Source organism: Nilaparvata lugens, chromosome X (genome assembly GCF_014356525.2).
Source record: "Nilaparvata lugens isolate BPH chromosome X, ASM1435652v1, whole genome shotgun sequence".
In the NCBI taxonomy this organism is placed as follows: domain Eukaryota; kingdom Metazoa; phylum Arthropoda; class Insecta; order Hemiptera; family Delphacidae; genus Nilaparvata; species Nilaparvata lugens.
In genome coordinates, this window is record NC_052518.1 from 71888929 (window position 1) to 71915666 (window position 26738).

The 26738-nt window shown below is 34.2% G+C and overlaps 1 protein-coding gene across 2 annotated transcripts in view; it reads right to left on the reverse strand.

Annotated features, from left to right (window-relative positions):
• LOC111058070 (protein wntless-like) overlaps nucleotides 1–26738 on the reverse strand; it is a 94239-nt gene that overhangs the window by 9819 nt on the left and 57682 nt on the right. The window contains exons 10-12 of one of the 2 annotated variants that reach the window (XM_039441572.1): nucleotides 25507–25734; nucleotides 16612–16762; nucleotides 12879–13007 (exon numbers count right to left, since the gene is read on the reverse strand). In XM_039441572.1, the coding sequence (XP_039297506.1) occupies nucleotides 12988–13007; nucleotides 16612–16762; nucleotides 25507–25734 (399 nt within the window). In that variant the 3' untranslated portion in view covers nucleotides 12879–12987. Of the gene's footprint in view, nucleotides 1–12878; nucleotides 13008–16611; nucleotides 16763–25506; nucleotides 25735–26738 lie in introns of those variants that run through there. The other variant, XM_039441571.1, reaches the window with a different exon arrangement.

Sequence of the window (26738 nt, forward strand, 5' to 3'; positions counted from 1 at the left end):
AAAAAGATATAATACCAATAGTTTTCCAAAATTCTATCACAGATCATTTTATAACTATTCTGGGAATTAAATATGATGCGGTGGAACACAATCACAACAGAAGAAAACCCTACTATGAAAGTATTGATTATAATAAACTTTCATTAGCACTAACGAATGATACCTGGAATTCCTTGTACCTGCAGGAATGCGCTGATAGTGCTTTGAAGAGAATGATCGAAATACTGAAGAAATACACAGAAGAATGTAAAGTTATTAATAGAGTATCGCACACAAAAAGAAAAATTAAGCCTTGGATTACGAATGGATTAATTACATCAATAAGGAAGAGAGATAAATTACACAGACAAAGCAAGAATAATACAGCGAATCTACAGCTTAGAGAGTATTATAGAAGGTACAGAAATCTACTAACAACTGTAATAGAAAATGCGAAGAAAAAATACTTTTCAAGGTGATTTGAAACTTCCAGCAACTCTAAGCAAACATGGGAAGTAATAAGAAAAATAACTGAAGTGCAACGGCCAAGAACACAAATCCGGAGAGAGTTTAAATTGGGAGATGATGATAAAGATATGGCAAATTCTTTCAATGAATTTTTTATTAGTACTGGATCAAAACTGGCCCAGGACATTCTAAATAGCGATTGTAATGGCGCAGATGAGCATGCGGCAGCTGATCAGATAGTCTGCTAGGTCATTATTCTTTACACCTGTCAGTGAGGACGAAATTATAAAAATCATTAATAGTCTTAAAGTGCACCATTGAACATTGAGAACATTGTACACCATAGTGGAGTAGGTCAATTTCCACACAGAAAAAACTAAACAAGTATTTGAACAAGAATTTTTTGTAACTAACTATTGTATGTAATATTGTAATTTATCTAATATTTTGTGTAATTGATGTTGTAGTTTTAGTTTTTTGGGAAATAAACATTTATTTTTTTGGGGGGAAATAACGTGGATCTCACAATAGGGGATGGGGTGCCAAATACTTATTACTGTTTTTCTACTTTGTAATAATACATTTATTTAAAAATAAGAGGGGTTCTAATGTGGTCTACGAGATGTATTCTGTATCTATAACGAATAATTTGGGTTGAAAAAAAAATCCAATAGAACCCATTTGAGAGTTTGTAACTAGATCAGTGATATTGGCGTTACTTATGCTTGGAAAATATTTGAACCTAGATTCAAGTGGATGGACTTCTGAATTTCTATAAATATTTGATTTTATTTTTATTCAAGGTACAAGATACATCTCCTAATACTAAATCGTAATTCCATAATCTATACCACTTTTGTACATCGTTGAGGCCGCGAGATATAACATGACACTCAACCCCTCAAACGGTGAAAGAGTGGTATGGGTGGGAATGTCTCTTCTCATACATCTTCCGCCCTCACTCTGCATATATACGGTCAGTGTAGAAAATGTTTGAAGTCAGGCAGCCTACTGCCAAGAACGAACCTACCAAACATATAATCCCAACTTTGAAAATAAAGAGTCGAGGCTAATTAATTGTGCTCATGTGCTGGGAGTCCAAGTATCATTTTATATCTCGCGGCCGATAATACAATGATGTGAAGTCTTCTTACAGCAATTTTACTTAATAATTCTAAATATAGTAGTTCAATTCATTTAATTCCAAGGCCCTCCGGGGGGTCTACCCCCCCCCCACAGCAGAGGAATAGTAAGGGGGTTCTTTCCCGGAAGTTTTTGAAAAAAGTAAGTACCTAGTAGTATCAGTACATAAAATAGCGATATGTTTGTAAGTAGAAAGCCTTGTTACTATTTTGCATATGGTCGAAAATACTCAATTTATCAAATGAGTTTCTTACAAAGTCTTATTTATGTGAGCGCAATTGTAACATCCAGCCAGAGCTTCAGCTTAAATTTATTATCAAATGTGGTTCATCATAATAGATTATACTCAATTCAAAATAACTGTAATTGAAAGTTCAATTGAAGTTATTTATTTGCCATTACCAATTATTGCCTGACATTTACTTCACAAATAGCCCAGCATTTGAGTTTTAATTCTAATAATAATAATAATATTAACTTTGCAATTCATTCTAATTACTAACTTTGTGATTATTGATTATTCAATGAATATAGTTATAATTAACACACACACACACACACACACACACACACACACACACACCACACACACACACACATATATATATATATATATATATATATATATATAATATATATATATATGTTCATCCATCCGCGAAAAGTTCTTTTCAAACTTTTCAAAAGTTAACAATATATAAATTAAAACAGGAGACACAAGATATAAATAGATTGAAAACACTTAAATCTTACATTAGAAATGGGGGAAATTGTGTGTGTGTATATATATAATAGGAATATAATATATAATAGGAATTTTTGTTATACTTGAACAATTTAGAAATGAAACCAGATTTTATTGTTTTGTCTGAAGCGTGGATCCAGCCTGATGTAAATATAAATATATATGATATTAAGGGTTATGTTACTTTATTCTCATGTAATGATAACAGATGTGGTGGTATTGTTGTTTATCACAAGGAGGAATTCACCTGTTGCACAGTAGCTAGACAGATTGATGGGGCAGATTCTCTTATATTGGAATGTGTGTACAATAATGTTTGCTTCACTCTGATAGGAATTTATAGATGGCATGGAGTTCCGGTTGATCGTTTCTTGACTGATTTTAGTGATATGTTGAGTAGCATTAAGAGTTCGGTTGTTGTATGTATTGGTGATTTTAATATAAATGTTAATAATTCTGATCGAATTAGCGACAGGTACTTTGAAATAATCTCTTCTAGTGGTCTTGAAAATTTGATTGATATTGATACACGTGTCACGGAAAATACTTCAACGTGCATTGATCATGTGTTGCTGAGAGGTGTTGGTCCATCTTCTGCTCGCTCTGCTGTTCTTGAGGTCTCTATAAGTGATCACAGAGCTGTGTGTCTTTCTATGCTGGCAAAAAAGTCTCGGCCAGGGGTGAATTTTGGTTCATTTCATGAAATAAATTGGGATGTTCTCACAGGATTACTTACAATCCAAGATTGGTCTGTTGTATTCAGTGCCGAAAGTGTTAATCACGCATATAATTGTTTTTGTTATGTTTTGGACTCTGCCATTCAATCATCTAAGGTCACTAAGTCCACTCAAATAAATCACAAGCAACGATTATTGAAGCCTTGGATGAACAGTGGACTTTGTGAAGCTATTCGGTCAAGGGACAAATTATATAAGAAGACAATGAATGAGCCTGAGAACATCAGATTGAAACATGAATTTGTTACTTTGAGGAACAAGATAAAAATGTGGGTAAAGATAGCAAAGGAGAGATATTACTATGATCGGTTCCAGACTGTAAGAGGTAATTCCAAAAAACAGTGGAAACTTATCAATGAATTGATTGGAAGAGGAGCCAAGAAAAGTAAATTCAATTTGGTAACCGAGGATGGTGTTGTAAGTGAAGATTCAGAGGTTGCTAATCTGTTCAATGAATACTTTGTCTCTGCACCTAAGTCTGCTGTTCCACCCCCTTTTCCTCAGCAAGCGTTGAACGACTATAACAATGTTTTCAGAGAGCCACGTTGTGATAGATCACTGTTTTGGTATCCGATTTCTTCTTTGGAGATTGAAAAAGTCATTGCATCCCTGAAAAACTCTAAGGCCCCTGGCATCGATGGATACTCATAAGTCATGGTCAAGAAAATAAGCACAATCATCAGTCCAGTGTTATGTTTCATATTTAATTTAAGCATTTCTGAGGGTGTTTTTCCATGTAAACTCAAAATTGCGAAAGTAGTTCCAATTCCCAAAAAAGGTAACCCAAAATTAATCCAGAATTATAGATCCATTTCTCTTCTCTCTGTTTGCTCAGTTATATTTGAAAAACTGATCAAAAATCGCTTGTTGACTTTCCTAAATTCAACTAATTTTTTCTCAAATTGCCAATTTGGTTTTAGAGAGGGCCTAGGAACTGAGTTAGCTTTGAGAAAGTTCATTTCAGAGATATGTTTGAACATCAATAATAGAGAGGTGAGAAGAGTATCTGGCTTGTTTTTGGACATTCGGAAAGCCTTTGACACGGTTGACCATGCAACACTCATTAGGAAATTGGAAGCAGCTGGTATTCGTGGTTTGCCTCTAACTTGGTTCTATTCATACCTTTCTGAACGGTCTCAGGCAGTTAGCATTGGCTTGAGTTCTAGTCCACTTCTTATGGTGGATTGTGGAGTTCCACAAGGCTCTGTATTGGGACCTATCCTGTTCCTGGTGTATATTAATGACCTGTATCATGGCCCTTTCAGTGGAAGGTTCACAGTTTTTGCTGATGACACTGCCCTTTCTTATGGTGCAACCTCAGATTCGGATCTGTATGATCAGATGTCAAATGACCTTCGCTTGATTTCTGTGTGGTTTGCATACAATAAATTGAGCCTGAACCTTGAGAAAACCATCTACCTGAATTTTGGGATTGCATCTTCATTCATGCTTATCCAGCCCTTGAAGTTTCATTTTGTTGGTTGCAATGAAGTTGATTGTGGCTGTGGAATTATAAATCAAGAGAGAAGTGTAAAGTATCTTGGCATTACCGTTGATGATGATTTATTGTGGAAAAACCAGATAGAGTCAATGAAAAAATACTTGCGTTGCCTTCTACATAGGGTTTTCAGTCTTAGAAACTTGTGTCCAACATTTGTTCTGAGAGACCTCTATTTTGCCCTTGCTCAGTCTCGTCTCTCATATGGATTAGTTTGTTGGGGAAGTACTTACATAACCCATTTGAAGCCTGTATTGTCACTCCAGAGAGCCTTAGTTGATAATCAAGAAAATCTGGATTTATTCTCTTCTTTTCAGTCTATGAAAATTTTGCCTCTGAGACACTTGTATGTTTTCAAGGTATTATCTCAATTCTATTGGTCTAGTGGGAATGAAGGCGCTACCTTGGGGCACGAGGCCAATGATAGGAGAACTAGGTTTGCTGAAAGGTTTCCCATTCCTAGACCTCATAGTACTTTTTTCCAAAAGTCTTTCTGTTTCCTGCAAGGAAGATTTTTCAAGCAACTGCCTCAGGATATTGCTTCTGCTAGTTATCCTCTCCCAATTTTCAAAAGAAAAGTGAAGAAGATAATCTTGGCTCTCAATATTGATGTGATTGAAAGTTGGTACCACATCCTAAGATAATCTATTCAATATTCCCTTAGCTTCATATTTCTAAGATCTGGCATTTCAACATAATATAGCTTTCAGGTTATTAGGTTGCATAACTGTTATTGTATTTTTGGCAGTTGCTGCTATTTTCTAAGTTCTATTCAATTACTATTTTTCTTAGCTCTATCCACCTTTCTATTCCTGGGTTATATGATTGCTGGTTTAATTCTGAACATTAATCAATTATATTAATCACATGTTTTTTTTTCTAATTATAGACCTCATTACTCTCATTACTCTTATAACAATGTTTCTTTTTCATTAACTTACTCATTATTTTATGGATGTTTATTTTTTTTCAGTTTATTTTCAAAAATAGTCCTTGTATTGTAATTTTAGAGATTTATTGATACTCCTGTGCGCGGACGGAAATTTCATTTCTTTGCGCCCAGTACATTTGCCATAATATTATGTTTGCTATTTGAACACAATGTTACTTTTGCTTTTCTTTTGTTGAGATTTGTAATCTATTGTTCACTATTTTTTGTATTTATTTTAATTTTTTATGGCAAATAAAAGTTTCTATTCTATTCTATTCTATATATATATATATATAATAGGAATTTTCTGAGATTTTTCCTGTTTATATTCCTATTATATATATACACACACACACACACACACACACACACACACACACACACACACACACACACACACACACACATATATATATATATATAATATATATATATATATATATATATATTATATATATATATATAATAGGAATATAAACAGGAAAAATCTCAGAAAATTTCCCCCATTTCTAATGTAAGATTTAAGTGTTTTCAATCTATTTATATTTTGTGTCTCCTGTTATATATATATAGGAATATAAACAGGAAAAATCTCAGAAAATTTCCCCCATTTCTAATGTAAGTTTTTAAGTGTTTTCAATCTATTTATATCTTGTGTCTCCTGTTTTAATTTATATATTGTTAACTTTTAAAAATTCGCGGATGGATGAACATGCTAATATATCAACCGGGTACATCCCCTTTGTCAATCAACCAGGAAGTGAAGTGGTGCAGATTTTCACTTCCTGGTTGATTGACAAAGGGGGCCGCCCAGCTCCTGAAAATTCTCGTTTAAATATAAGTTGTTAAGTGTTTTTAATCTATCCGTGTCGTGTGTATACTGTTTATATTTATATTATAAAACTTTAAAGTGTTTTCCGTTAAGTGCTATATATATATATATATATATATATATATTATATATATATATATATATAATATATATATATATATATCCCAGCCAACCACCCTGTTGAAATCTTCTGCAATTTACTCCTGAACAAAGTCAGTTCTAAAAAATTCATTGAATCCCTCACTCCAACCCCCAACCTCACACCCCAAGAGTTCGAATCCATCAAAGACCTTCGCTCTGACCCCAGTATTTTAATCACCAAAGCTGACAAAAGCTCAACTGTAGTCTTACTGAACACCACAGATTACATCAATGAAGCCAACCGGCAACTCACCAACCCTGAACAGTATCAACTCCTGCCTTCTGACCCTACTCCACAAATCCAAAAGAAAGTCTTCAAATTTCTGATGCAATACGGTCCATCTGAAGGTCTCTCAGACTCAGACATCAACATGTTTTCGCCGGACTCTCCCAACACACCACACTTCTATCTTCTTCCAAAAATTCATAAAGAAGGCAATCCTGGTAGTCCAATTGTTTCAAGCATAAATAGCCCAACTGAACGAATCTCTGCCCTTGTTGATTTCCACCTCCAACCCATTGTTGCCTCCTTACCCTCTCATATCAGAGACTCTTTCCACTTCATATATATCCTAAGAAACACAACCCTTCCAACTAACCAACAACTCCTTCTTGTTACCATTGATGTAGCCTCCCTCTACACTTCCATCCCCCATTCTGAATGCTTAAAATCCCTTGAGCATTTCCTTTCCTACGACCCACACCCTCCACCCCTTCAACCTCCTTCCTAGTAAACCTTGCCAAACTGGTGCTCACAAGCAATGCCTTCAGGTTTGAAGATGAATATCATCTTCAGTCTCAGGGTACAGCGATGGGCACCAGGATGGCACCATCCTATGCAAACCTATTCATGGGCCTCCTTGAACAAGATTTCCTTTCCAAACAAACCCTATCCCCCCTGATATGGCTCCGTTTCATTGACAACATATTCCTCATATGGCCTCATGGACATAATACCCTCTCCAACTTCCTCAATCACCTCAACTCCAACTACTCTGTCTCCTTCACCTGGAATATCTCTGAATCCTCCATCAACTTCATAGATGTCAACGTAATCCTTTCCAACTCCAATGCCTTACCAACTCCAATACTTTCACCAAATCTACCCACACTCAACAGTTCCTACACTTTGAGAGTTGCCATCCCTACCACATCAAAAGAACCCTCCCACGTTCCCTCTCACACCGATGCCAAAAAATTTGCATTGCAGTTTCTTGATATTGTTCATGAACAGTACACTCTATCTGTCAACTCCCATCTTAGCCAACTTCTGTCTTTCATCAAACTGATTAAACTCCACAATGATCCTTCCCTTTCCAATATTTGTGATGAGATCCTAAAAAAATCAGATTGTGCTCTAGAGAAAAACAGAAACTTTCACCTTGAAAAACTTTCTTCCCTGTACAAATCCCACTTTCAAAATACCCTGCCTCTTCAAATGCATCATTCCAACATTCCCAACCCCCCCTCATCAGTGACAAACCAAGCCTTGCCTCGCTCTTGAACCTACCACCACCCTGCCACATTCCCCCCTCCTTACCCAAACGTTTGCCCCAAAAACCTACATAACCTTCAATCCATCAAGAAAACGTTGAAAATCCCACTGTCCTCAACCTATCCTCAAGAAACCTTTCACCTACAGATCAATCAGTCCTCAACAAGGGTCTCTCTTTTGCCCCAACTCCCAAACTCAATGCCATCAACCTTCTCTCTGATACTGTTCACTTCACTAGATATCTCAGATGGCAAGTATACTTCAGTGGCAACAACACCTCCGACCCTTCTTGCCCTCCCACCTCGACTACTTCTGACCAAATCATCAAAAAGTTTGCCCCAAAATCCAATTGTGAACCAAATTCAAAACTGGTGCTCACAAGCAATGCATTCAGGTTTGAAGATAAATATTATCTTCAGACTCAGAGTACAGCCATGGGCACCAGGATGGCACCATCCTATGCAAACCTGTTCATGGGCCTCCTTGAACAAGATTTCCTTTCTAAACGAACCCTATCCCCCCTGATATGGCTCCGTTTCATTGATGACATATTCCTCATGTGGCCTCATGGACATGATACCCTTTCCCACTTCCTCAATCAACTTAACTCCAACTACTCTGTCTCCTTCACCTGGAATATCTCTGAATCCTCCATCAACTTCCTAGATGTCAACGTAATCCTTTCCAACTCCAATGCCTTATTCACCAATACTTTCACCAAATCTACCCACACTCAATAGTTCCTACACTTTGAGAGTTGCCATCCCTACCACATCAAAAGATCCCTCCCATGTTCCCTCTCAATCCGAGGCCAAAAAAATTGCAGTGATCCCCACCACCTTGACCAGTACCTCAAAAAACTCCACCAATCCCTCCTGAAATGTAACTATCCTGAAAGGTTGTTACAGAAACAAATCTCTTCCAAAACAGACACTAATCCAACCACAAAAAATTTCCAAATCCCACAAACTTCAAAGCTCTACTTCCCTGGAATCGAAAACCTCAAGCCTGTCCTTAAAGATCTGTTCCATGTCGTCTCCTCCAATCCCTCTACCAAACAACCTTTTCAGCAACCACCCACCCTCATTTACAAGCAGCCTCCCAACCTCAAAAGAATTTTTAATAAGAGCCAATCACTCACCTCTGATGAAATCCCAACTCCACCTGGTACCCTTCCCTGCAAACGCCCCCACTGTAAAACCTGCCCTATCAGTGATCCTTCCATTTCCTTCACCAGCCTATCACCAACTACACCCATCAAATCCATCAATCCAGTAATTGCATCTCCAAAAATTGCATCTACCTCCTCTCCTGCAACTTCTGTCCTGCCTTCTACATAGGTGAAACCACCACTGCCCTAAGCCTCCGGATCAATAATCACAGGGCTTCCTTTAAAAAAAATACTTCCCTACCCATCCCCACCCATGGCTCTGAGCACAACAAGAACTTTGACCAATGCTTCAAAGTCAAAGTCCTTGCCACCCTCCCTCCCACAGCCCCCTCCATAGATGTCAAGACGAGAGAATTGGCTTTTATTTGGGTGTTTGGAGCTGCTTCCAGTCCTGGTCTCAACAAACAGCAATAGTACCATAACTATCAGCTCTACACCAACTGTTCAATTAAATTGAAATAAATTTCATGATATATAAGAAATTTAACAGCTATCAAATATATAATAAATTTTCAATAAAAATAAAAATAAATTTAATTCCAATTCAATTCTATAATTCCATTTTCTAATTTTATTCTACTTCATTTCAGATTTCTAATTTTAAATCTCCTCTTTTCTATCAATTCATAATCTACACCTTTCCTTATCCATAACCCACTCAAATTTGAAATCTCCCACTTGTAACCCATAATAGCCCACCAACTAATCCCATAATGCTCTTTCAATCAGTGCGCCTCCGTTCGTCTATGCTCTATGGTCTACACAACTTCTCTACCGCGTCTCTGTGGTCACGACCGTTGGAATGTTCAAATCTGCACCACTTCACTTCCTGTTTGATTGACAAAGGGGGCCCAGCCCCCGAAAATTTTCGTTTATATGTAAGTTTTCAAGTGTTTTCAATCTATCCGTGTCGTGTGTATCCTGTTTATATATATATATATATATATAATCAGTATATATCTTTATATATATATATATATATATATATATATATATATAAAGCCTGGAGCTCAAGGCTTCTTTTTCCAGTCACGCCAAAAACTATTGTAATTTACTGATTATTTTGTTTGTAAATATATATATATATATATATAATATAAAAAATAATATGTTTGTAATAAAAAATATATATGAATAATGAATTTATTGCCAAATACAGGAAATATTTTTACAAACAAAATAATCATTAAATTACAATAGTTTTTGGCGTGACTGGAAAAAGAAGCCTCGAGCTCCAGCCACAAGTTCTAAAAATAAGAAATACATTTTTAAATCTAATAACAGCAGTACAATTGATACAATTCTGTTGATGGATGATAATGTATGGATGTTGAATTGTATCAATAGTCAAATAATATAAAAATTGTCAAGTTTTGATAATTTTGACACAATCAATATTGCCAAAACTTGTTGATTTAGCCAACTCAATTCTCAATTTTAAAATAATAGTACTGTTTTACCCACGATCTTATTAATCTCAATTTGGTTTTTGTTATTTTATCCTTAATAAAGTCTTCCGGAAATTTATTATTCTGATATTCAAATTGGTGTTTACTAGATGTTTGTTAATGAAGTAAAATTAATATTGAAAGCATTTACTACACTACACAGTTGGCCGTATATTATAAGGGATTGTGCGACGGGTAAATTGATGTGTATTATTATTAATAAAAATAATTTAATTTGTCACATAAGTTTGACGTAACGTTGGATCCATCTCTTCAAATATTAATCTGCTGGGATAGAGTCTGGGTCTTCCAAGCGCAGCTCTAATAATAATATGCTTTTGTATTATAAAAAGTTTTTTAAAATGAGTGTCATACGCTGCTCTGCTCCCCATACTTCTATATTATAATGGAAAAGTGAATGAGCATAAGCGTAGTAAATCGTTCTCAAAATATTCAAGTCTTTTAATTGGTTAATTCTGTAAAAAATTGTTATTAAATATTTTAGTTTGAAGCATAGATACTGGATGTGAATGTCCCATTCAATATGCTGATCCATGGAAACACCTAAATTTTGACAATTTCATTAGTCTTTTTCATTCAAACACCTAAATATTTGATTGATTTAACTCTTTTTATTGTTGGACAAGTGCAGTTAACAGTGATGTTGTTATGACAGTGTATTATCAGCTCAAGCTAATCAGGAGGCTGACCACTTCTGTTAGGGGAAAAAAGATATGTATTTAGTTTTACTCGCATTTAGAGTTAAAATATGGCTGTTCAACCACGATTTAACTATTTCAAGACCACGATTAGCAGAGTTGAATGTTTCATTCCATGTTAAGCCTAAGAAGATTAGAGCAGTGTCATCGGCAAATGATAGTGTAACACCATTAGGAATATCAATTATCAATAAGGCATTGACATAAATAAAAAAAAGTAGCGGCGATAGTACATTTCCCTGTGGAAGTCCAAACTCTTTTATATTTTGAATGCCAGTTTTATCATTTATTGTTAAAATTTGGACTTGATCTGTCAAATAGCTTACAAATAATTATTTTGTTATTCCTCTTATTCCACAACCATCTAGCTTATGAAAAAGGATAGAATGTGGTATAGAATCAAAGGCTTTTGTCAAGTCCAAAAATATAGCAAGTGTTAAAACTTGCTATTTAATAAAACTTTTATTTAATAAATTTGTCAAGTGTAAGACATCATCTTTGGTGGATTTACCTTCTTGAAAACCATACTGGTTACTCGAAATAAAATTGTTTTTTCTAAGAAAGTCCATCAATCTAACTTTTATAATTTTTTCCATGATTTTTGATAAATTGGTTAATAAGCTAATAGGTCTATAGTTTTGAGGATTTGCAAGGTCCTTAGATTTAGGTATTGGTTTTATTAAAGCTATCTTGAATTTTTTCAGAAAATATCCTAATAAAAACCACCTATTAAAAATAAATTCCAGAGGGCAAACAATGAATTTTGAGATTTTTTTAAAACATATTCCACTAATGTTAAACCACACCAGGAGACGAGTTTGGTTCCAGCTCATGTATAAATTTATTTATTTCCGCAGTATCAATTGGATTTAGGAAGAAGCTATTCAAAGGTCTCCAGGAGGTAGACTCTGGGATTTCAATTCGATTATTCTGTATCAAATTATTAGCATAAGACTGGCCAACTGTTGCAAAGTGCTTATTTAATACATTAGCTTCAATTTTGGGTTGAAAATCCCTATTTTTGTTGGTTGTAATCTCCTTTATGCATTCCCATGTCTTCTTCATATTACCCTTATAAAATTGAAATTTTTCGTTGTAGTATTTTATTATTGCATTTTTTATCAAGTTGTTCAGAGTGTTTATGTACCGTTTATATTCCTCCTTCAATCCATTATTGAATGGTTGCTTATTCAACTCTCTATGCATCTTGTCCCTTTTTCTAATAGAATTAATAATGCCTTGACTAATCCATTGTTTTAAGGGTCTCCTTTTATGTGGTATTGGTTTATTAATTGATAATTAAAATATCAACCAACTCTTGTTGATTTATTAATATAAGATTTAAATCCATTCAGATGAACAGCGCTCAAGTATTCGTTAGTGAGATGACTGTTTTCTAATAGATTCAAGTTCATATCGCCTACAATCAAACATGTACTTCCATCATTGGTATTTTGCAGAAGCAAGTCAAAACTGTTAATAAAGTCAGTTATGTTAAAGAAGGTGAGCGGTAAACAGATAACAGTGTATAATTATTCAACTATACGTGGAATATTTAAAAATATATATACGGTTTATAGGTTGGGTTTTGACGACCTCAATTATTGTTGTTAACTGGGGTTTACACGAGCGGCTATCGAGCTGAGACGATTATCGGCATTGGAGATAGACATCCGTTCACTACGGCTGCTCGAGTAGAACTGAAAATATAAAGCCTTATTTTATATTATATATATATATATATATATATATATATATATATATATAGACAGGATACACAAGACACGGATAGATTAAAAACACTTAAAAACTTACATTTAAACGAGAATTTTCGAGCTCCCCGAAAATTCTCGTTTAAATGTAAGTTTTTAATCTATCCGTGTCGTGTGTATCCTGTCTATATATATTATAAAACTTCAAAGTGCTTTCTGTTAAGTGCTATAAAATTTTTTTATATATATACATATATATATATATATATATATATATATATATATATATATATATATATATATATATATATTATATGTATATTATTATATATATATAAAATAATATAAAATATATATAAAAGCCCTTTTTTGTCCAAAACACACATAAGTTACAGTAATGTCTCACTCTTGGCCGGCCGACGTTCCTCTTCCTCCACGATGGCTCCCATTCAGTCACTTTCTTCGTCCATCTTCCGCCTTGTAGTCACGAAACGTGTCCTTCCCATTTCCACTTTGGTCTTCTTATAGTTACAATGACGTCTTCCAACTTGATTTTGCTCTTGATGGTTGAAGTTCGAATTCTTTGCATACGGTGAATGTTCAGAATGCTTCTTTCCATAGCCAGTTGGGTTTTACGAATAATCTATTGTGCTTGCTCTACAGGCCCAGGTTTGTGCGCCGTACTTAAGAGTGGGGAACACACACGATCTAAGAACTTTGGTTTTGGATGATTAGCTGACTTCTTTATTTTTCATGATGCATTTGAGCGACAAGAACTTGTTCCAGGCAGCTGTTCGTCTTCGTTTGAGCTGACCAAGATAGACTACTTCCTGCACCCAACTCAAAGCCTTTCCATCCAGTTCAATTATTCCTGGGAACGCATTTGTCATGAGGTTGATCTTTTCAGGACTGATTTCATGCCCAGCTTTCTTACTTGCCTCTGCCAGCTCTGATATCATATTTTTCAGTTCCTGTAGTGACTTTCCTATCAATACCACGTCATCGGCAAATTTCAGGTGGCTCAGGTGCTCCCCTCTTATTGAGATTCCTCTTCTTTCCCATTCCTGTTTGAACACCTCCTAGAGAGCTGAATTGAAGAAAATCGGTGATAAGGGATCGCCCTGCTTGACTCCTCTAATCAGTTTGAAATACCTTCCTGCTCTCTCAAGATGAATTCTCGCAGCACTACTCTCATAATTCTTGAGAATATTCAAATATACTTCAGGGACTCCCTGCTCACGAAGAGACTTGAACAATAAGCCATGATTCAAACTGTCAAAAGCTTTCTTATAATCTATAAAGGCCAGATAAATCTCAATTCGATATTCAGAACACGTTTCGATCAATTGGTTTATTATACATAAATTATCAACTGTTGAGAATCCTCTTCTGAAACCAGCTTGCTCATTTGGTTGATGAATTATAAGGATTGGCTGAATACGATTTGTCTTGGCTTTCATAAATAAATTTCCAATGCATGTTTTAATACATATTGGGCGATAGTTATTTATGTTATAAATGTCACCTTTTTTTAATAGAAGAATTATATCTGCTAATTTCCACTGGTTTGGAACATATTTATTGCTCTTCTAGTATTTTATTGAAGCAATCAACAAGCGCTCTCAAAATGTTTGCCGAGATAGCTTTTACCATCTCATTAGAAATATGATCTATTCCAGCCATCTTATTATTTTTTAATCCCTTTATATCAGACGATTCTTGTTCATGGAAATCGGGTAATTCTTCTTGTGCAGCTGTGACCGTAGTATATGTATCTATACCATTCGAACTTTTGAATAACTCCTCATAATACATAGATGCTTTCTCAATGATCCCTTCTTTCTTCCTATCTATACAGCCTCTTTTGTCTTTCAGATGCTTTCTCAATGATGCCTTTTCTCTTCCTATCTATACAGCCTTTTATGTCTTTCAGATGCTTTCTCAATGATGCCTCTCTTCCTATCTATACAGCCTCTTTTGTCTTTCAAACTTGATTTTCCTTGTAGAGCCTTCAGTTTCTAGAATTTGGTTTATATTATTTTCAAATTGTTGTAAATCCTTGCGAATATAGCACCTTGCTAATTTGCATAATAAATTATATTCCAACTTTTCTCTTGCATTTTTATTTTTTTATGTTTCATATCCTCACGAGCTTTTATTATTTCTTTTGTGCTTTGTGATAATTTACCCAAGCTTCTACCTTGTGAAACCTCAAAAGTGTTTTTTATAGCACTTTCCAATATATTATAACTGTCTTGCAAACTAGTTTGGTGATGAGTGAAATTTATCAATTGTATTTTTCGCTCCAGCTCTCTTAATTTATTAATCACTGGTGTTCTGCTCATAGTCCTGTTACACTCTATTCTAGGTATCCTTGTTGACCAATCTGGTGAAAGCTCGATTATTATCAATCTGTGATCAGTTGCAAAATTAATTCTTCCTGTCACTTCAAAACGCTCTTTGAGCGGTCAGCACATAATCTATTTCGTTCTTAGTCTGTTGATTGGGCGAAATCCACGTTCACTTTTTCCCAGCTCTTTTTTTGAAAAAAGAATTGATTATCTTCAAGCCCTGCTGAAAACAGAAATCGACCAACATCTGTCCTGCTCCATTCCTTCTGCCATAACTATAAACCTACATTGCCACAACATTTGTTTCATTGTCTTCTTGCAGACCGACCTGAGCGTTGAAATCTCCTAGATATATTTTTGCATTTTTCCAGTTATTGTTTTCATGTCTGATTGCTGTTGACAATTTCTCGTAGAACGCTTCACGCTCTTCTTCCTCAGCGTCTGCAGTCGGAGAGTAAACTTGATAAAAGCTTAATATCTTAGAACAACCTATTCTTATTCTTAGAACTTTAAATTCAATTATTCTTGATTTTAATTTTTCTTTGATTATAAATCTAACTCCTTTTTGGCTTGAGTTTGTCCAAAATGGTAGAAAATATATCCACTTCTTTTTACGATTTTTTCATAGTTTCTTATTTTATAGTTAGAATTATTTATAGAACCATTATTTTTATAGTTAGACTCAATAATCACAAAAGGGAAAAATAATACAAGAGTCGTATTGAATAATGTAAATTGATTCCAACTAGAAATTTCAATGAAACAGCTGATAAAAAATCAGCGGCATTTTTGAAAATCATTAAGTGCGATTTTCTTAGTCGAGAAAATAATACATTTTCATAGATATGGCCAACAGCTGATAGAAGACTTTTTGAGGCGAAATTTGTTTTAAGATAAAGGTGGGTATTCGTTTGTGCGTACCCGCGTTCAGCTGCGTATACGCTTAGTCAAAATAGCAACTATCTAAAAAAATAAATCGTACTTATCTGCATCACATTCACTCAGTTGATATAGTACGTCGTTCCATTCAATATTACAGTAATTTTTATACTGATTATGATGCATATTATGGAAATAGGTACAATTTCTTGTTTTGGGTAGTTGCTATTTTGACTAATCGCATACGCAGCCGCTGCGTATGCGATTAGTCAAAATTTTCGAATAATATATTCAACAGATAAAATGTGAAGTAGGAGATATGAAACATGAAAAAAATTAGTTAGAGGTAAAATTTAAATTACCTGGTTCTGATGGCCACTGCTTGTGCGATGGGGCATAGAATACAAGTAGAGCAAATATGTAAATATTCCACATGCCATAGATTCCAGTGAAGAAAGCTGATGTATATTCCAAGAAAAAGTCTTCCTCCCATTTGTATCTGCCGTCAGAAACCTGACAAAATATAAGAAATGCATTAATCATCTGCAGTGTTCAGGAATATTTTCGGCAAATGCTTATTCATTCAATATTATGACAGGGAATATAAGCATTGACAAGCTTAAAAATTGAAACATACTTGAATTTCACACCATTCCATACAGATATGATGACACTATCCTCAATTCCTCGGAAACTTTATGATCATGAGCTTATTGGATAGATATAGCAGTAAAATTGAAGTGACTGTACTGTGAACGATGTTAACCGAATTTTGAATAGAAAATGTTTCACCCATCATGGTCTACACAGCAAAAACTTGAGAAAGCGAATGCTCATGGAGTCAATTGGTGATATACTGAGAGAGATTCCTGCGATTCGATGGAACAAGTAATTGCGAAAGAACAATCGCATGTAATGTGGCCCTTCTAGCAAGGTGAAAATTCAATAGAATCTCTCGGGAACAAATGGATATTTAAGAGGTCGTAATCCTGCTTCCCCATCTTTCAGTGGATTGCTGGATTCCTTTCCGATCGCACCCAATTCTTCTGAGTCTCCTGTGCCCTGCGGTTCAACTCATGAGGTTGCGGTCTTTACAGGTATTGAGTCTTTCATTCATTCCGACCTACATCAGTCAGTTAAGGGAGCTGATTTTTCAAACGTATGGACACTACCATGAAAGTTCTTCTCATCAATATCTGTTAATTGAGACATAAAATTAATCAGTTCATCATCCATTCTGGTTACAGACTCAATCAAATTTTATATAATTTATAATCATTATTTCCATTCTGGTTACAGACTCAATCAAATTTTATATAATTTATAATCATTATTTATCAATGATTATGTCAGAGAGTATGTTTTAATTATCAGCCATAAAATGATTGTCATTAGACTGTATTGTACTGTATTTGTATAGAACCTCAGACTCTAACGTTGAAGATTTCATCACAAAATTGAAGGGGCTACTGATTTTACCGTCTAAACCTCATAAATATGTTTTGTTGACGATCTCAATCTAAATATTTTTGTTCAGGAAAAGTCAAAGGTGAAGAAATCTATACTGAGATCGATTAATCTCTTTAATGTGCACTCTCATCCAACAAGATAAATGCTTGCATAGACAATATACTTACTAATATCGACCACAACTTACATGAGTAGGCCTATGACATCTATAGACAGGATCTTATCTCAGATCATGCCGGAGTTTTAGTTCAAGTCCATCAAGATAGACTTATTTCCAAAGGAGAATCTGGTGTGGCACTCTACTTTCCTTGCCATGATAATATTTTTTTAATATTTCAGTAATAAGATTCTACATTTCTTCGAGTAAAAAATGTCCGAACAAAAAATTAGGGTAGACTATATTCATATGATATCCATGATCTCCACCTTGGCCAGATGCTTTATAAGTTCTTATTAAATTTTATCAGCTTGATATGTTTATGCATTGAAATAAATTACAATGTGAGATAGTAGATGCCGCAGGTTTGATTCTGTTGACACTAGCTATTAATTTTCGTTCAATCATGTATTCACTATTTACTATTGTTTGTTTGTTCCTATTGCAACGCAGTTGTGTGAGAATTTTTGAAGAAATCACAGTCACAAGAAAATTAAATAGCTATTACGAAGTTTGTCAAAATATTGTCGGAACATGAAAAGAAAGTTTAGACGACTATTTCACCAGGTATCTAACAACGTTTTACACCAGTAGAAGAAGAAATAATAAAAATAATCAGCATCAGACACAGCATCAGGCCGAGACAACTTCAGACCAGAGCTCTTTGAATAGATATAGCTCTTGCTAGATCATTAACACTGATTACCAACAGAATCCTAGGAGAAGGTTTCTTCCATCATTTTTTGAAGGAAGCTGTTATATGAACAATTTTTAAAACAGGGACAAGAAAGATTTGAAATGTTTCAGGCCAATATAACTTTTAAATATCTTAGCAATAAATTTTGAGAAATGTATCAAATCAAGACTTTTTAGATAGAGCCTGTCGCATCAAAGCTAGGAAGGTGGATGGTGGTGAAGTGTTTGTTTTAAAGGAAGAAAATAACTTATTGCGTCTGGTCAATAATTAGTATGCTTGGTTATCGCATCACATGCATTGATTGTCGTTTTATTGTGAATCGGAGTTGAACTATTTCTGTTTATATTTATTGGTATTGTTCTGATTTTTATTATTATTAATGAATAGAAGTTGAATTCTTTGTTTATGTTTATTGGTATTCTTCTGATCTTTTTTCTTCTGGTTATTGTTAGTTTTATGTATTGCGGCAGTTGATGGTTCTTTATTGTTTGTGAGTTGAATGATGGATTGAAACAGGGTGAATTGAAATGTGATTGTACAATAATTATGTTAATTTTATATCAATTTAATCTGTGTGTGGCAGAATGAGAATAACAAATTGATTGTTGAATGATAAATGTTGATTTAGATTGATAGTGAGATATTGTTGTGTATGATAGTGAGCGGAGAGATTGAGCGTGAGTGGCTGAGTTAGAAGAAAACTTATAGATGTCAGGCCGGCTGATAAGAGTGCAGTAAACTTCTATTGCTTTGCCTGCGACTGTTTGGTTGAACGGTATAAATTATTACTATTATTGTCATGATTATTACTATTATTATTTGTGGATGTGATTTCGGACTCAGCAATGAGTTGGAAACTGTTGCTTTGCAAGACTGGACTGACGGTTCGCTCTCGCTTATCTTTGCTCTCTCACTTATCTTTAGATTTTACAGTTGAATGTTTCAGCTGATTATAATATAGTTTTTCCTAGTGATAGAGTACCTACGCCAATGTTTCAATTTGTCTTTCTAATAGAAGTAATTAATTTTGAAGGACCATAAGTATATTTTTATGATAATTTATTTGAATGTGAGTATGTTGAGTCGCTCAATTGTTGCAGTACTGGTACACTGTTTCCACTCATGTTAAGTAGTTAATACTATATTGCAGTATTATCTTAGAATTAAATAAACATGATTTATTATCAGTGAATGTATAATAATATTATGTTGGGCGTGAGCTTGGTATTGTTTTGAAGCATTAATTTTCAAGAGTTTTATAATTTTCTTTTATTAGTTTTTCTTTTTAATTGATTATAATCAATCACCTATAATATATATATAAAAATATAAACAGGATACACACGACACGGATAGATTAAAAACACTTAAAAACTTACATTTAAACGAGAATTTTCGGGGGCTGGGCCCCCTTTGTCAATCAACCAGGAAGACTTCCTGGAAGACTCCCAGACTTCCTGGTTGATTGACAAAGGGGGCCCAGCCCCCGAAAATTCTCGTTTAAATGTAAGTTTTTAAGTGTTTTTAATCTATCCGTGTCGTGTGTATACTGTTTATATTTTTATATATATATTATAGGTGATTGATTATAATCAATTAAAAAGAAAAACTAATAAAAGAAAATTATAAAACTCTTGAAAATTAATGCTTCAAAACAATACCAAGCTCACGCCCAACATAATATTATTATACATTCACTGATAATAAATCATGTTTATTTAATTCTAAGATAATACTGCAATATAGTATTAACTACTTAACCTGAGTGGAAACAGTGTACCAGTACTGCAACAATTGAGCGACTCAACATACTCACATTCAAATAAATTATCATAAAAATAAACTGATGGTCCTTCAAAATTAATTACTTCTATTAGAAAGACAAATTTTAACATTGGCGTAGGTACTCTATCACTAGGACAAACTATATTATAATCAGCTGAAACATTCAACTGATTCTTGTATATATATATATATATATATATATATATATATATATATATATATATATATATATATATATATATAACCTCCTTTTTCCTCCACATTCTGCTCGTATTTTTCTTTTCATTCTGCTGAAATTATTTAATTTTTACTCTTTCATTCATTTTTCTTCATATATTCTTCTATTTTCAGATCAACCACTTTCACTTATTACTACTATTGTTTTTTTTATATCACAATTATTTGAATAAATAAACATCAGGGGTATGGAATACAACTTTGAGAATCTAATTGGTCAGGCGGAATGCTATAGGACTATTGAAAATGAGGATACATTTGAATTTCATCCTATTTCCTACACAGACAAAAAATGTAAATTCTTTAATGTAATGCAGATGAATATCCGTAGCATAAGAAATAATTTGACGAATTTGTGTCAGTGATACAAAATTGTAAAGTGAAGTATGATATAATTGCACTAACTGAAACCTGGGTCACTGATAATACTGTACTAGAATATTCCCTTAATGGCTACCACACTATTAATAGGCCGGGACAATTGAATAAGAGTAACGGCTTATGTCTGTTCGTCAGAAATGATATCAAGGTAAATGATATTGATTGTAAGTTTGATGAAGCTGATACTTTAATAATAAGATTGCAAATCGAACAAGCCTATTTAACTCTAATCGCTGTATATAGATCTCCATCTTCTAATGCCGAATCTTTTCTTAATAATTTAGATGATCATTTGAGAAAACTGAATGATAACGACAATATAGTGATGCTAGGTGATATAAATATAGACTTATTAAGAAATAGCGACGTTTCAAATGAATATATCAGTCTTATGCAGATTAACGGTCTGAAACCCATGATAAACAAACCGACAAGAGTAACTCCTACAACACAAACATGCATAGACCATATTTTTTTATAAAAATGTAAATTTCAATGAACAATATCTTATTGGGTGTATTCACATGTCAGCCATCACTGATCATTATTGTACAAGTTTACATATTGGGTACATTAGTGATAGCGTCCAAGAACAAAATAATTTATACAAAAAAATATCAATTATCATAAATTGGTTAGTGATTTGAGTCAGCAGACTTGGGAGTATGAGACAAGTCTGAATGATGTAAATGTGAACGTTGATCTAGAAATTAACAACTTTGTAAATAAAATCCAAACCCATATTGAAGCTGCAACAGAACGTAAACTGATAACAAAAATAGAAAGCGACCATTGAAATGTTGGATAACTACAGGATTGATCTCAGCTATCAGAAAGCGTGATAGGATGCGTCAATCTCTCAATAAACAGCCTTCAAACGCACCTCTAAGAGAAAAATACAATAAATATAGGAATCTTCTCAACAAATTACTCAAAGAATCGAAAATAAATTATTTTAAAAACAAAATTTAATCCTGTCAGGGAAACAATAAAAAAACTTGGCACTGTATTGAAGAAATGTTGGACATCAAACGATCTAAGCTTACACCTGATATGTAACCAGAAATACTTAATGAGCATTTTGCAAATGTTGGGAAGAACTATGCAAACAAAATTTTCACCACAGATTCAGAACCGCGACATTCTACTCGACCTGATGCAAACTGCCGTATTCCAAATTCATTTTTCATGTACCCTACAAACCCGGAAGAGATAATTAAAGCAATAAACTTACTTAAAAATAGCTCCTCACCCTGCCTAGATGATATAAACAGTATTTGTTTGAAGAATATTGCTACAGTGATAGCTCAGTCTCTGTCAGACCTATTCAACAAATGTTTTGAAGTGGGATGTTTTCCATCACATTTCAAGACTGCAAATATAATTCCATTATTCAAGTCTGGTGATAAGTCTGCTCCAGAAAACTATCGTCTCATTAGCATGATTAGTAACTTGTCTAAGATATTTGAAAGGATTATAAAAAAGTGTTTGGTGGATTAGTTGATGAAACATAACATAATTCAATCAAATCAATTCAGATTTCAAAAGGGCAAGAGTACTGAGGATGCGGTGACTGAATTGATGGGTATTATAACTTCTAATTTCAGTGAAGGTAGGAAATCATTGGCAGTGTTCCTAGATTTGGTCAAGGCCTCTGATACAATACCACATCAGTCGCTCTTACACAAAATGGAAAATATAGGCTTACGGGGTATTGTTTTAGAATTGTTCAAAAGCTAATTAGGGAATAGAGTTCAAGTTCTGACACTAAATGATAAAACAAGTACAAAATTTCCAACTAATTTCGGTTTGCCACAGGGAACTGTCCTTTCGCCTATATTATTCCTTATTTGTATTAATGGATTATTTAAACTTGACATACCTGGGTGTAAAACTATAGCTTTCGCAGATGACACTGCCTTGGTTTTCACAGGCTCGGGTTGGCCCGAGGTGAGGGCTTTGGCTGAGTCTGGACTCACAGTGGTTAAATCATAGTTTGACCAGCACACCCTTACTCTTAACAATAAAAAAAGTGTTTCATGGTTTCCACCCATCGGCTAGATCAATGCCCGCAGGTAATTTGTGTGAAAAAATAAATATCCACTTTCCCAAATGTGTTGATAATGATTATGCAGTTAACAGTAGTTCTCCCCTTAACTGTGGCTGCCCAGCATTGGCTAGAGTGAATGCATTCAATTATTTAGGAGTATATCTGGATGAATATTTAAAATGGAATATTCACATTAACAACACCTGTAGCAAAATGAAATATATCATTAATAAATTTTATAAAGTTGAACGAAATTAAAATTATTAAAATGGTATACTTTGCTTATGCTCAGGCCATCTACCAATATGGGATAAGAGTATGGGGAGGAGCTCTAAAGACCTATTACAGAAAGATAGAAGTGAACCAGAGACACATTATCAGGGCTGCACTTGGCAAACAAACACGCTACCCCACCTCTCTATTATATAGCGAGTTCAAATTACTTAAAATTAGACATATCATTGTAAAGAAATTAATTGTGTATCTGAATAAAAATAGAAATCTGTTCACAGCTCATGTAAAAAAGTACAGTTTCCGTTCGCCTACCATTTTTCCTGTACCACAAACGGACCTAACTGTGTGTAGGAGGCAATTTGATTATATATGCCATAAATTAATCAATTGTATACCTGAAATTTTCTCATGAACAGGACCTCAAGGTCAACTTTGCAAGTAATAGAGGATTGGATAAAATTGCAGGGTGAATTCAATAAAAATCTGTAGTAATTGAAAACTTCTGTACCTATATATACTTTTCAATTTTTCTTTTCTTTCTCCTTACTTACATCTTTCGCCTTTCATCCTTCTTTCTCTTCCCTTTTTCTTCTCTCACTCTCTAACATTTATCCAACATTTTTGTGAACATAACAGTGTTTTACATTTTCCCTAACAAGCTCTATCAGTTTAGTACTATGTACCTATGCCAGCGCACAAACCTAGGTTTTGCTGGCTTTGTCAGATAGAAAACAAGTTATTTTTAATTTAAGAGTTCATATGTTGGAATCTTCTTATGTATTTCTTGCTTGTCTATTATTTTTATGATTCATAGTCTTCATTGTATTGTTTTCAATTTGACAGAATAAAATTGATTTTGATTTGATTAAGTTCCTTGAGAAGGATGATATTCTATCAGCAAATCAATATGGATTCAAATCAAACAGTAGTACCAATGATGCAATCCACAATAATATTTCACTTGTATCAGAAAAAGTCAACTGTGAGGAGAAACCTCAATATTCCCCTGGACCTGAAAAAAGCATTTGATAAGGCATCACATGATATTCTGCTGGAGAGACTCTACAACTATGGAATCAGAGAAGTAGCATGGGAACTACCATTTTCAACTAACTATTCAAAAATTACTTGTCAAACTAGACCCAGAGTGTCAGAGTCAATGGAAAATGAGGCCGCAAGCTCAAAGTCGAATATGGAGTACCCAAGGTACAGTCCTTGGTCCAATACTCTTCTTGATTTATATGAATCCTCCGTGCAGTATGGAGATTGAGGATAATATCACCACCTATGATGATGACACAGTTCTTTTGTTTTCGGGACCAACGTGGCCAATAGGGCTGAAACAGGATTACAGAAAATCTCAAATTGGCTAAATCAGAATCTGCTCACCCTAGACAAGACCCACTTTTTAAATTTCTCAGCTACTCAACATGGACAGCCCACAGAAAAACTTCTGAAAGTAAACATTTCCAACAGTACTGCATTCACTATCCACAGAAAACCTACAGTAAAATATATTGGAATCAACTGAATTCTTTTCTATGCTGGGACCATCATATGGATAACTAATCTCTCCAAGAAGCTGAGATAGACAATATTTAAGTTCAAAATACTGAGAACATTTATAGACGAGAAGTTCATGAAGATGGTCTACTATTCCTTGGTTCAGACTTTGCTTACCTATGGGTTTGTATGATGGGGAGGAACAAACTACGTGAACCATGACACCCTTTCAAAAGAGCAAAAACTGATGATGAAAATCATCAAGCAGAAGCCACCTCTTTATCCATCAGACCAACTCTACAATGAATTCGGTGTGATGGACGCAAGAAAGCTCCACACTGTTGAAATAATTGCAGACTAATCAGAAACCTAGAAAGCTTTAAACATAGAAACCACAGTCATAACACAAGAAATAAAAACTTTCTTATTATGGCTAGGAAGGCAACATACCAACGACACTTCAACCACCTAGCACCAAAACTCCACAATTTACTTCCTTTACACATCAAGATGATTCAAAATCACCGTTGAAAACTGGATTATAACAACTAGAAGCCTCCGGTGAGCTCGCTAGTATCCGAATCGAAATACTTTTGAAAATGTAACCAGTAAACAGTTTCCAAAAGCGATGTGTAAACACCTCTACTCGCGCAAGCTAATTGTTCATGCTCGCACGAGCTTGTATGCGATGTGATTGTACCCTAATGTGTTCTTAAATAAGTGCTCATCAATCACCAACTCACCCGTCCAAGAATGAAACCGATGACAGTCATCGCAGCGCAGAGTAGAGTGGCCAGCATCAGGAATTTGAATCTGTAGATGATGCCCTCGTAATGGAGTCGACGCATCGAGGACATGGAAGGTAGAGCCTGACGTTTCATGCTGATATTTGTGAACACACACCAGATCATGAAAGACAAGAACATGAAGTATACTCCAGCCGATATTCCAGCCAAAATTATGAATGTAAGCTGTTTGCTGTGTTAAGGAAAGTGCTATCGAAAACAAGGAATTAATAATGTGATATTACATTTTCTCATTAAAAAATCGAATCTTCAATTCGATATTCAAATATGAATAAAATTTGATAGTCAATATCGGTGTAATCGATATGTGGACTTAACATCTGCCTGAAATTATATCAGCTGTTCTAATGTTGGATAACTTACTGTAATAAAGTTCTCTTTCTGAATTAACAAATAATTTTAAACAAAATAAAGGTTAAATAAATTCAAAACAGATTAAAAATAAAGTTCTATTGAGAATAATAAATGTAAATTGTAAACTTGTATTTTTCCATTCGGGAGGTTGGTGGAATTGTCAGCTGTGCTGAAAAATAAGTTCTATATTTCTGGCTCTAAATTTTGTAAAATTACGTGAAAATGTTCAAATTATTAGTGATCTGAGTGTGATATTTTTGTTTTCTATCCAGTTTGTCAACCTTCAAAATTCTTAGTTTCTGTTGTTTTTGAGTGAAAAAGGACTAAATTTCAGAAAAGTGGAATCATAACCTCATTTCGGACTTTTAAAATAATATTATCTAAACTTGGGAGAGAAATAGTACAAGGAGTATCCTTAATTTTTCTCTCCCATTCAGTGTTTTATTGTAAAAATAATAATAATAAATAATAATAATAAATTGATGATGTGTTTAGGTGGGGCACTTGGAACTTCAGGTTTTTCTCTCTCATGAAAAATGGCTGCTGGCTTGTAGAAGTGTTTTTGTCCTCTTGAAATTTTTCTATAGGCTATAAGTGAAGTTTAAGATGTTTCAATTGATATCTGACTATTTTCATTTTCTCAATTTGTGTTGAATGTTTTGTGTAATATTGAAAGCCTGTAGCCACATAAATGAAATTAACATGTACAGATGAGTATTTAACTTGTAAGAAGTTTCTGTTTTAAGTATTAAATGGTTCTGTTAAGTGTTTTTTCGTTTTCAATTGCCCAAGTTTTATTAAAATTATAATTTGAT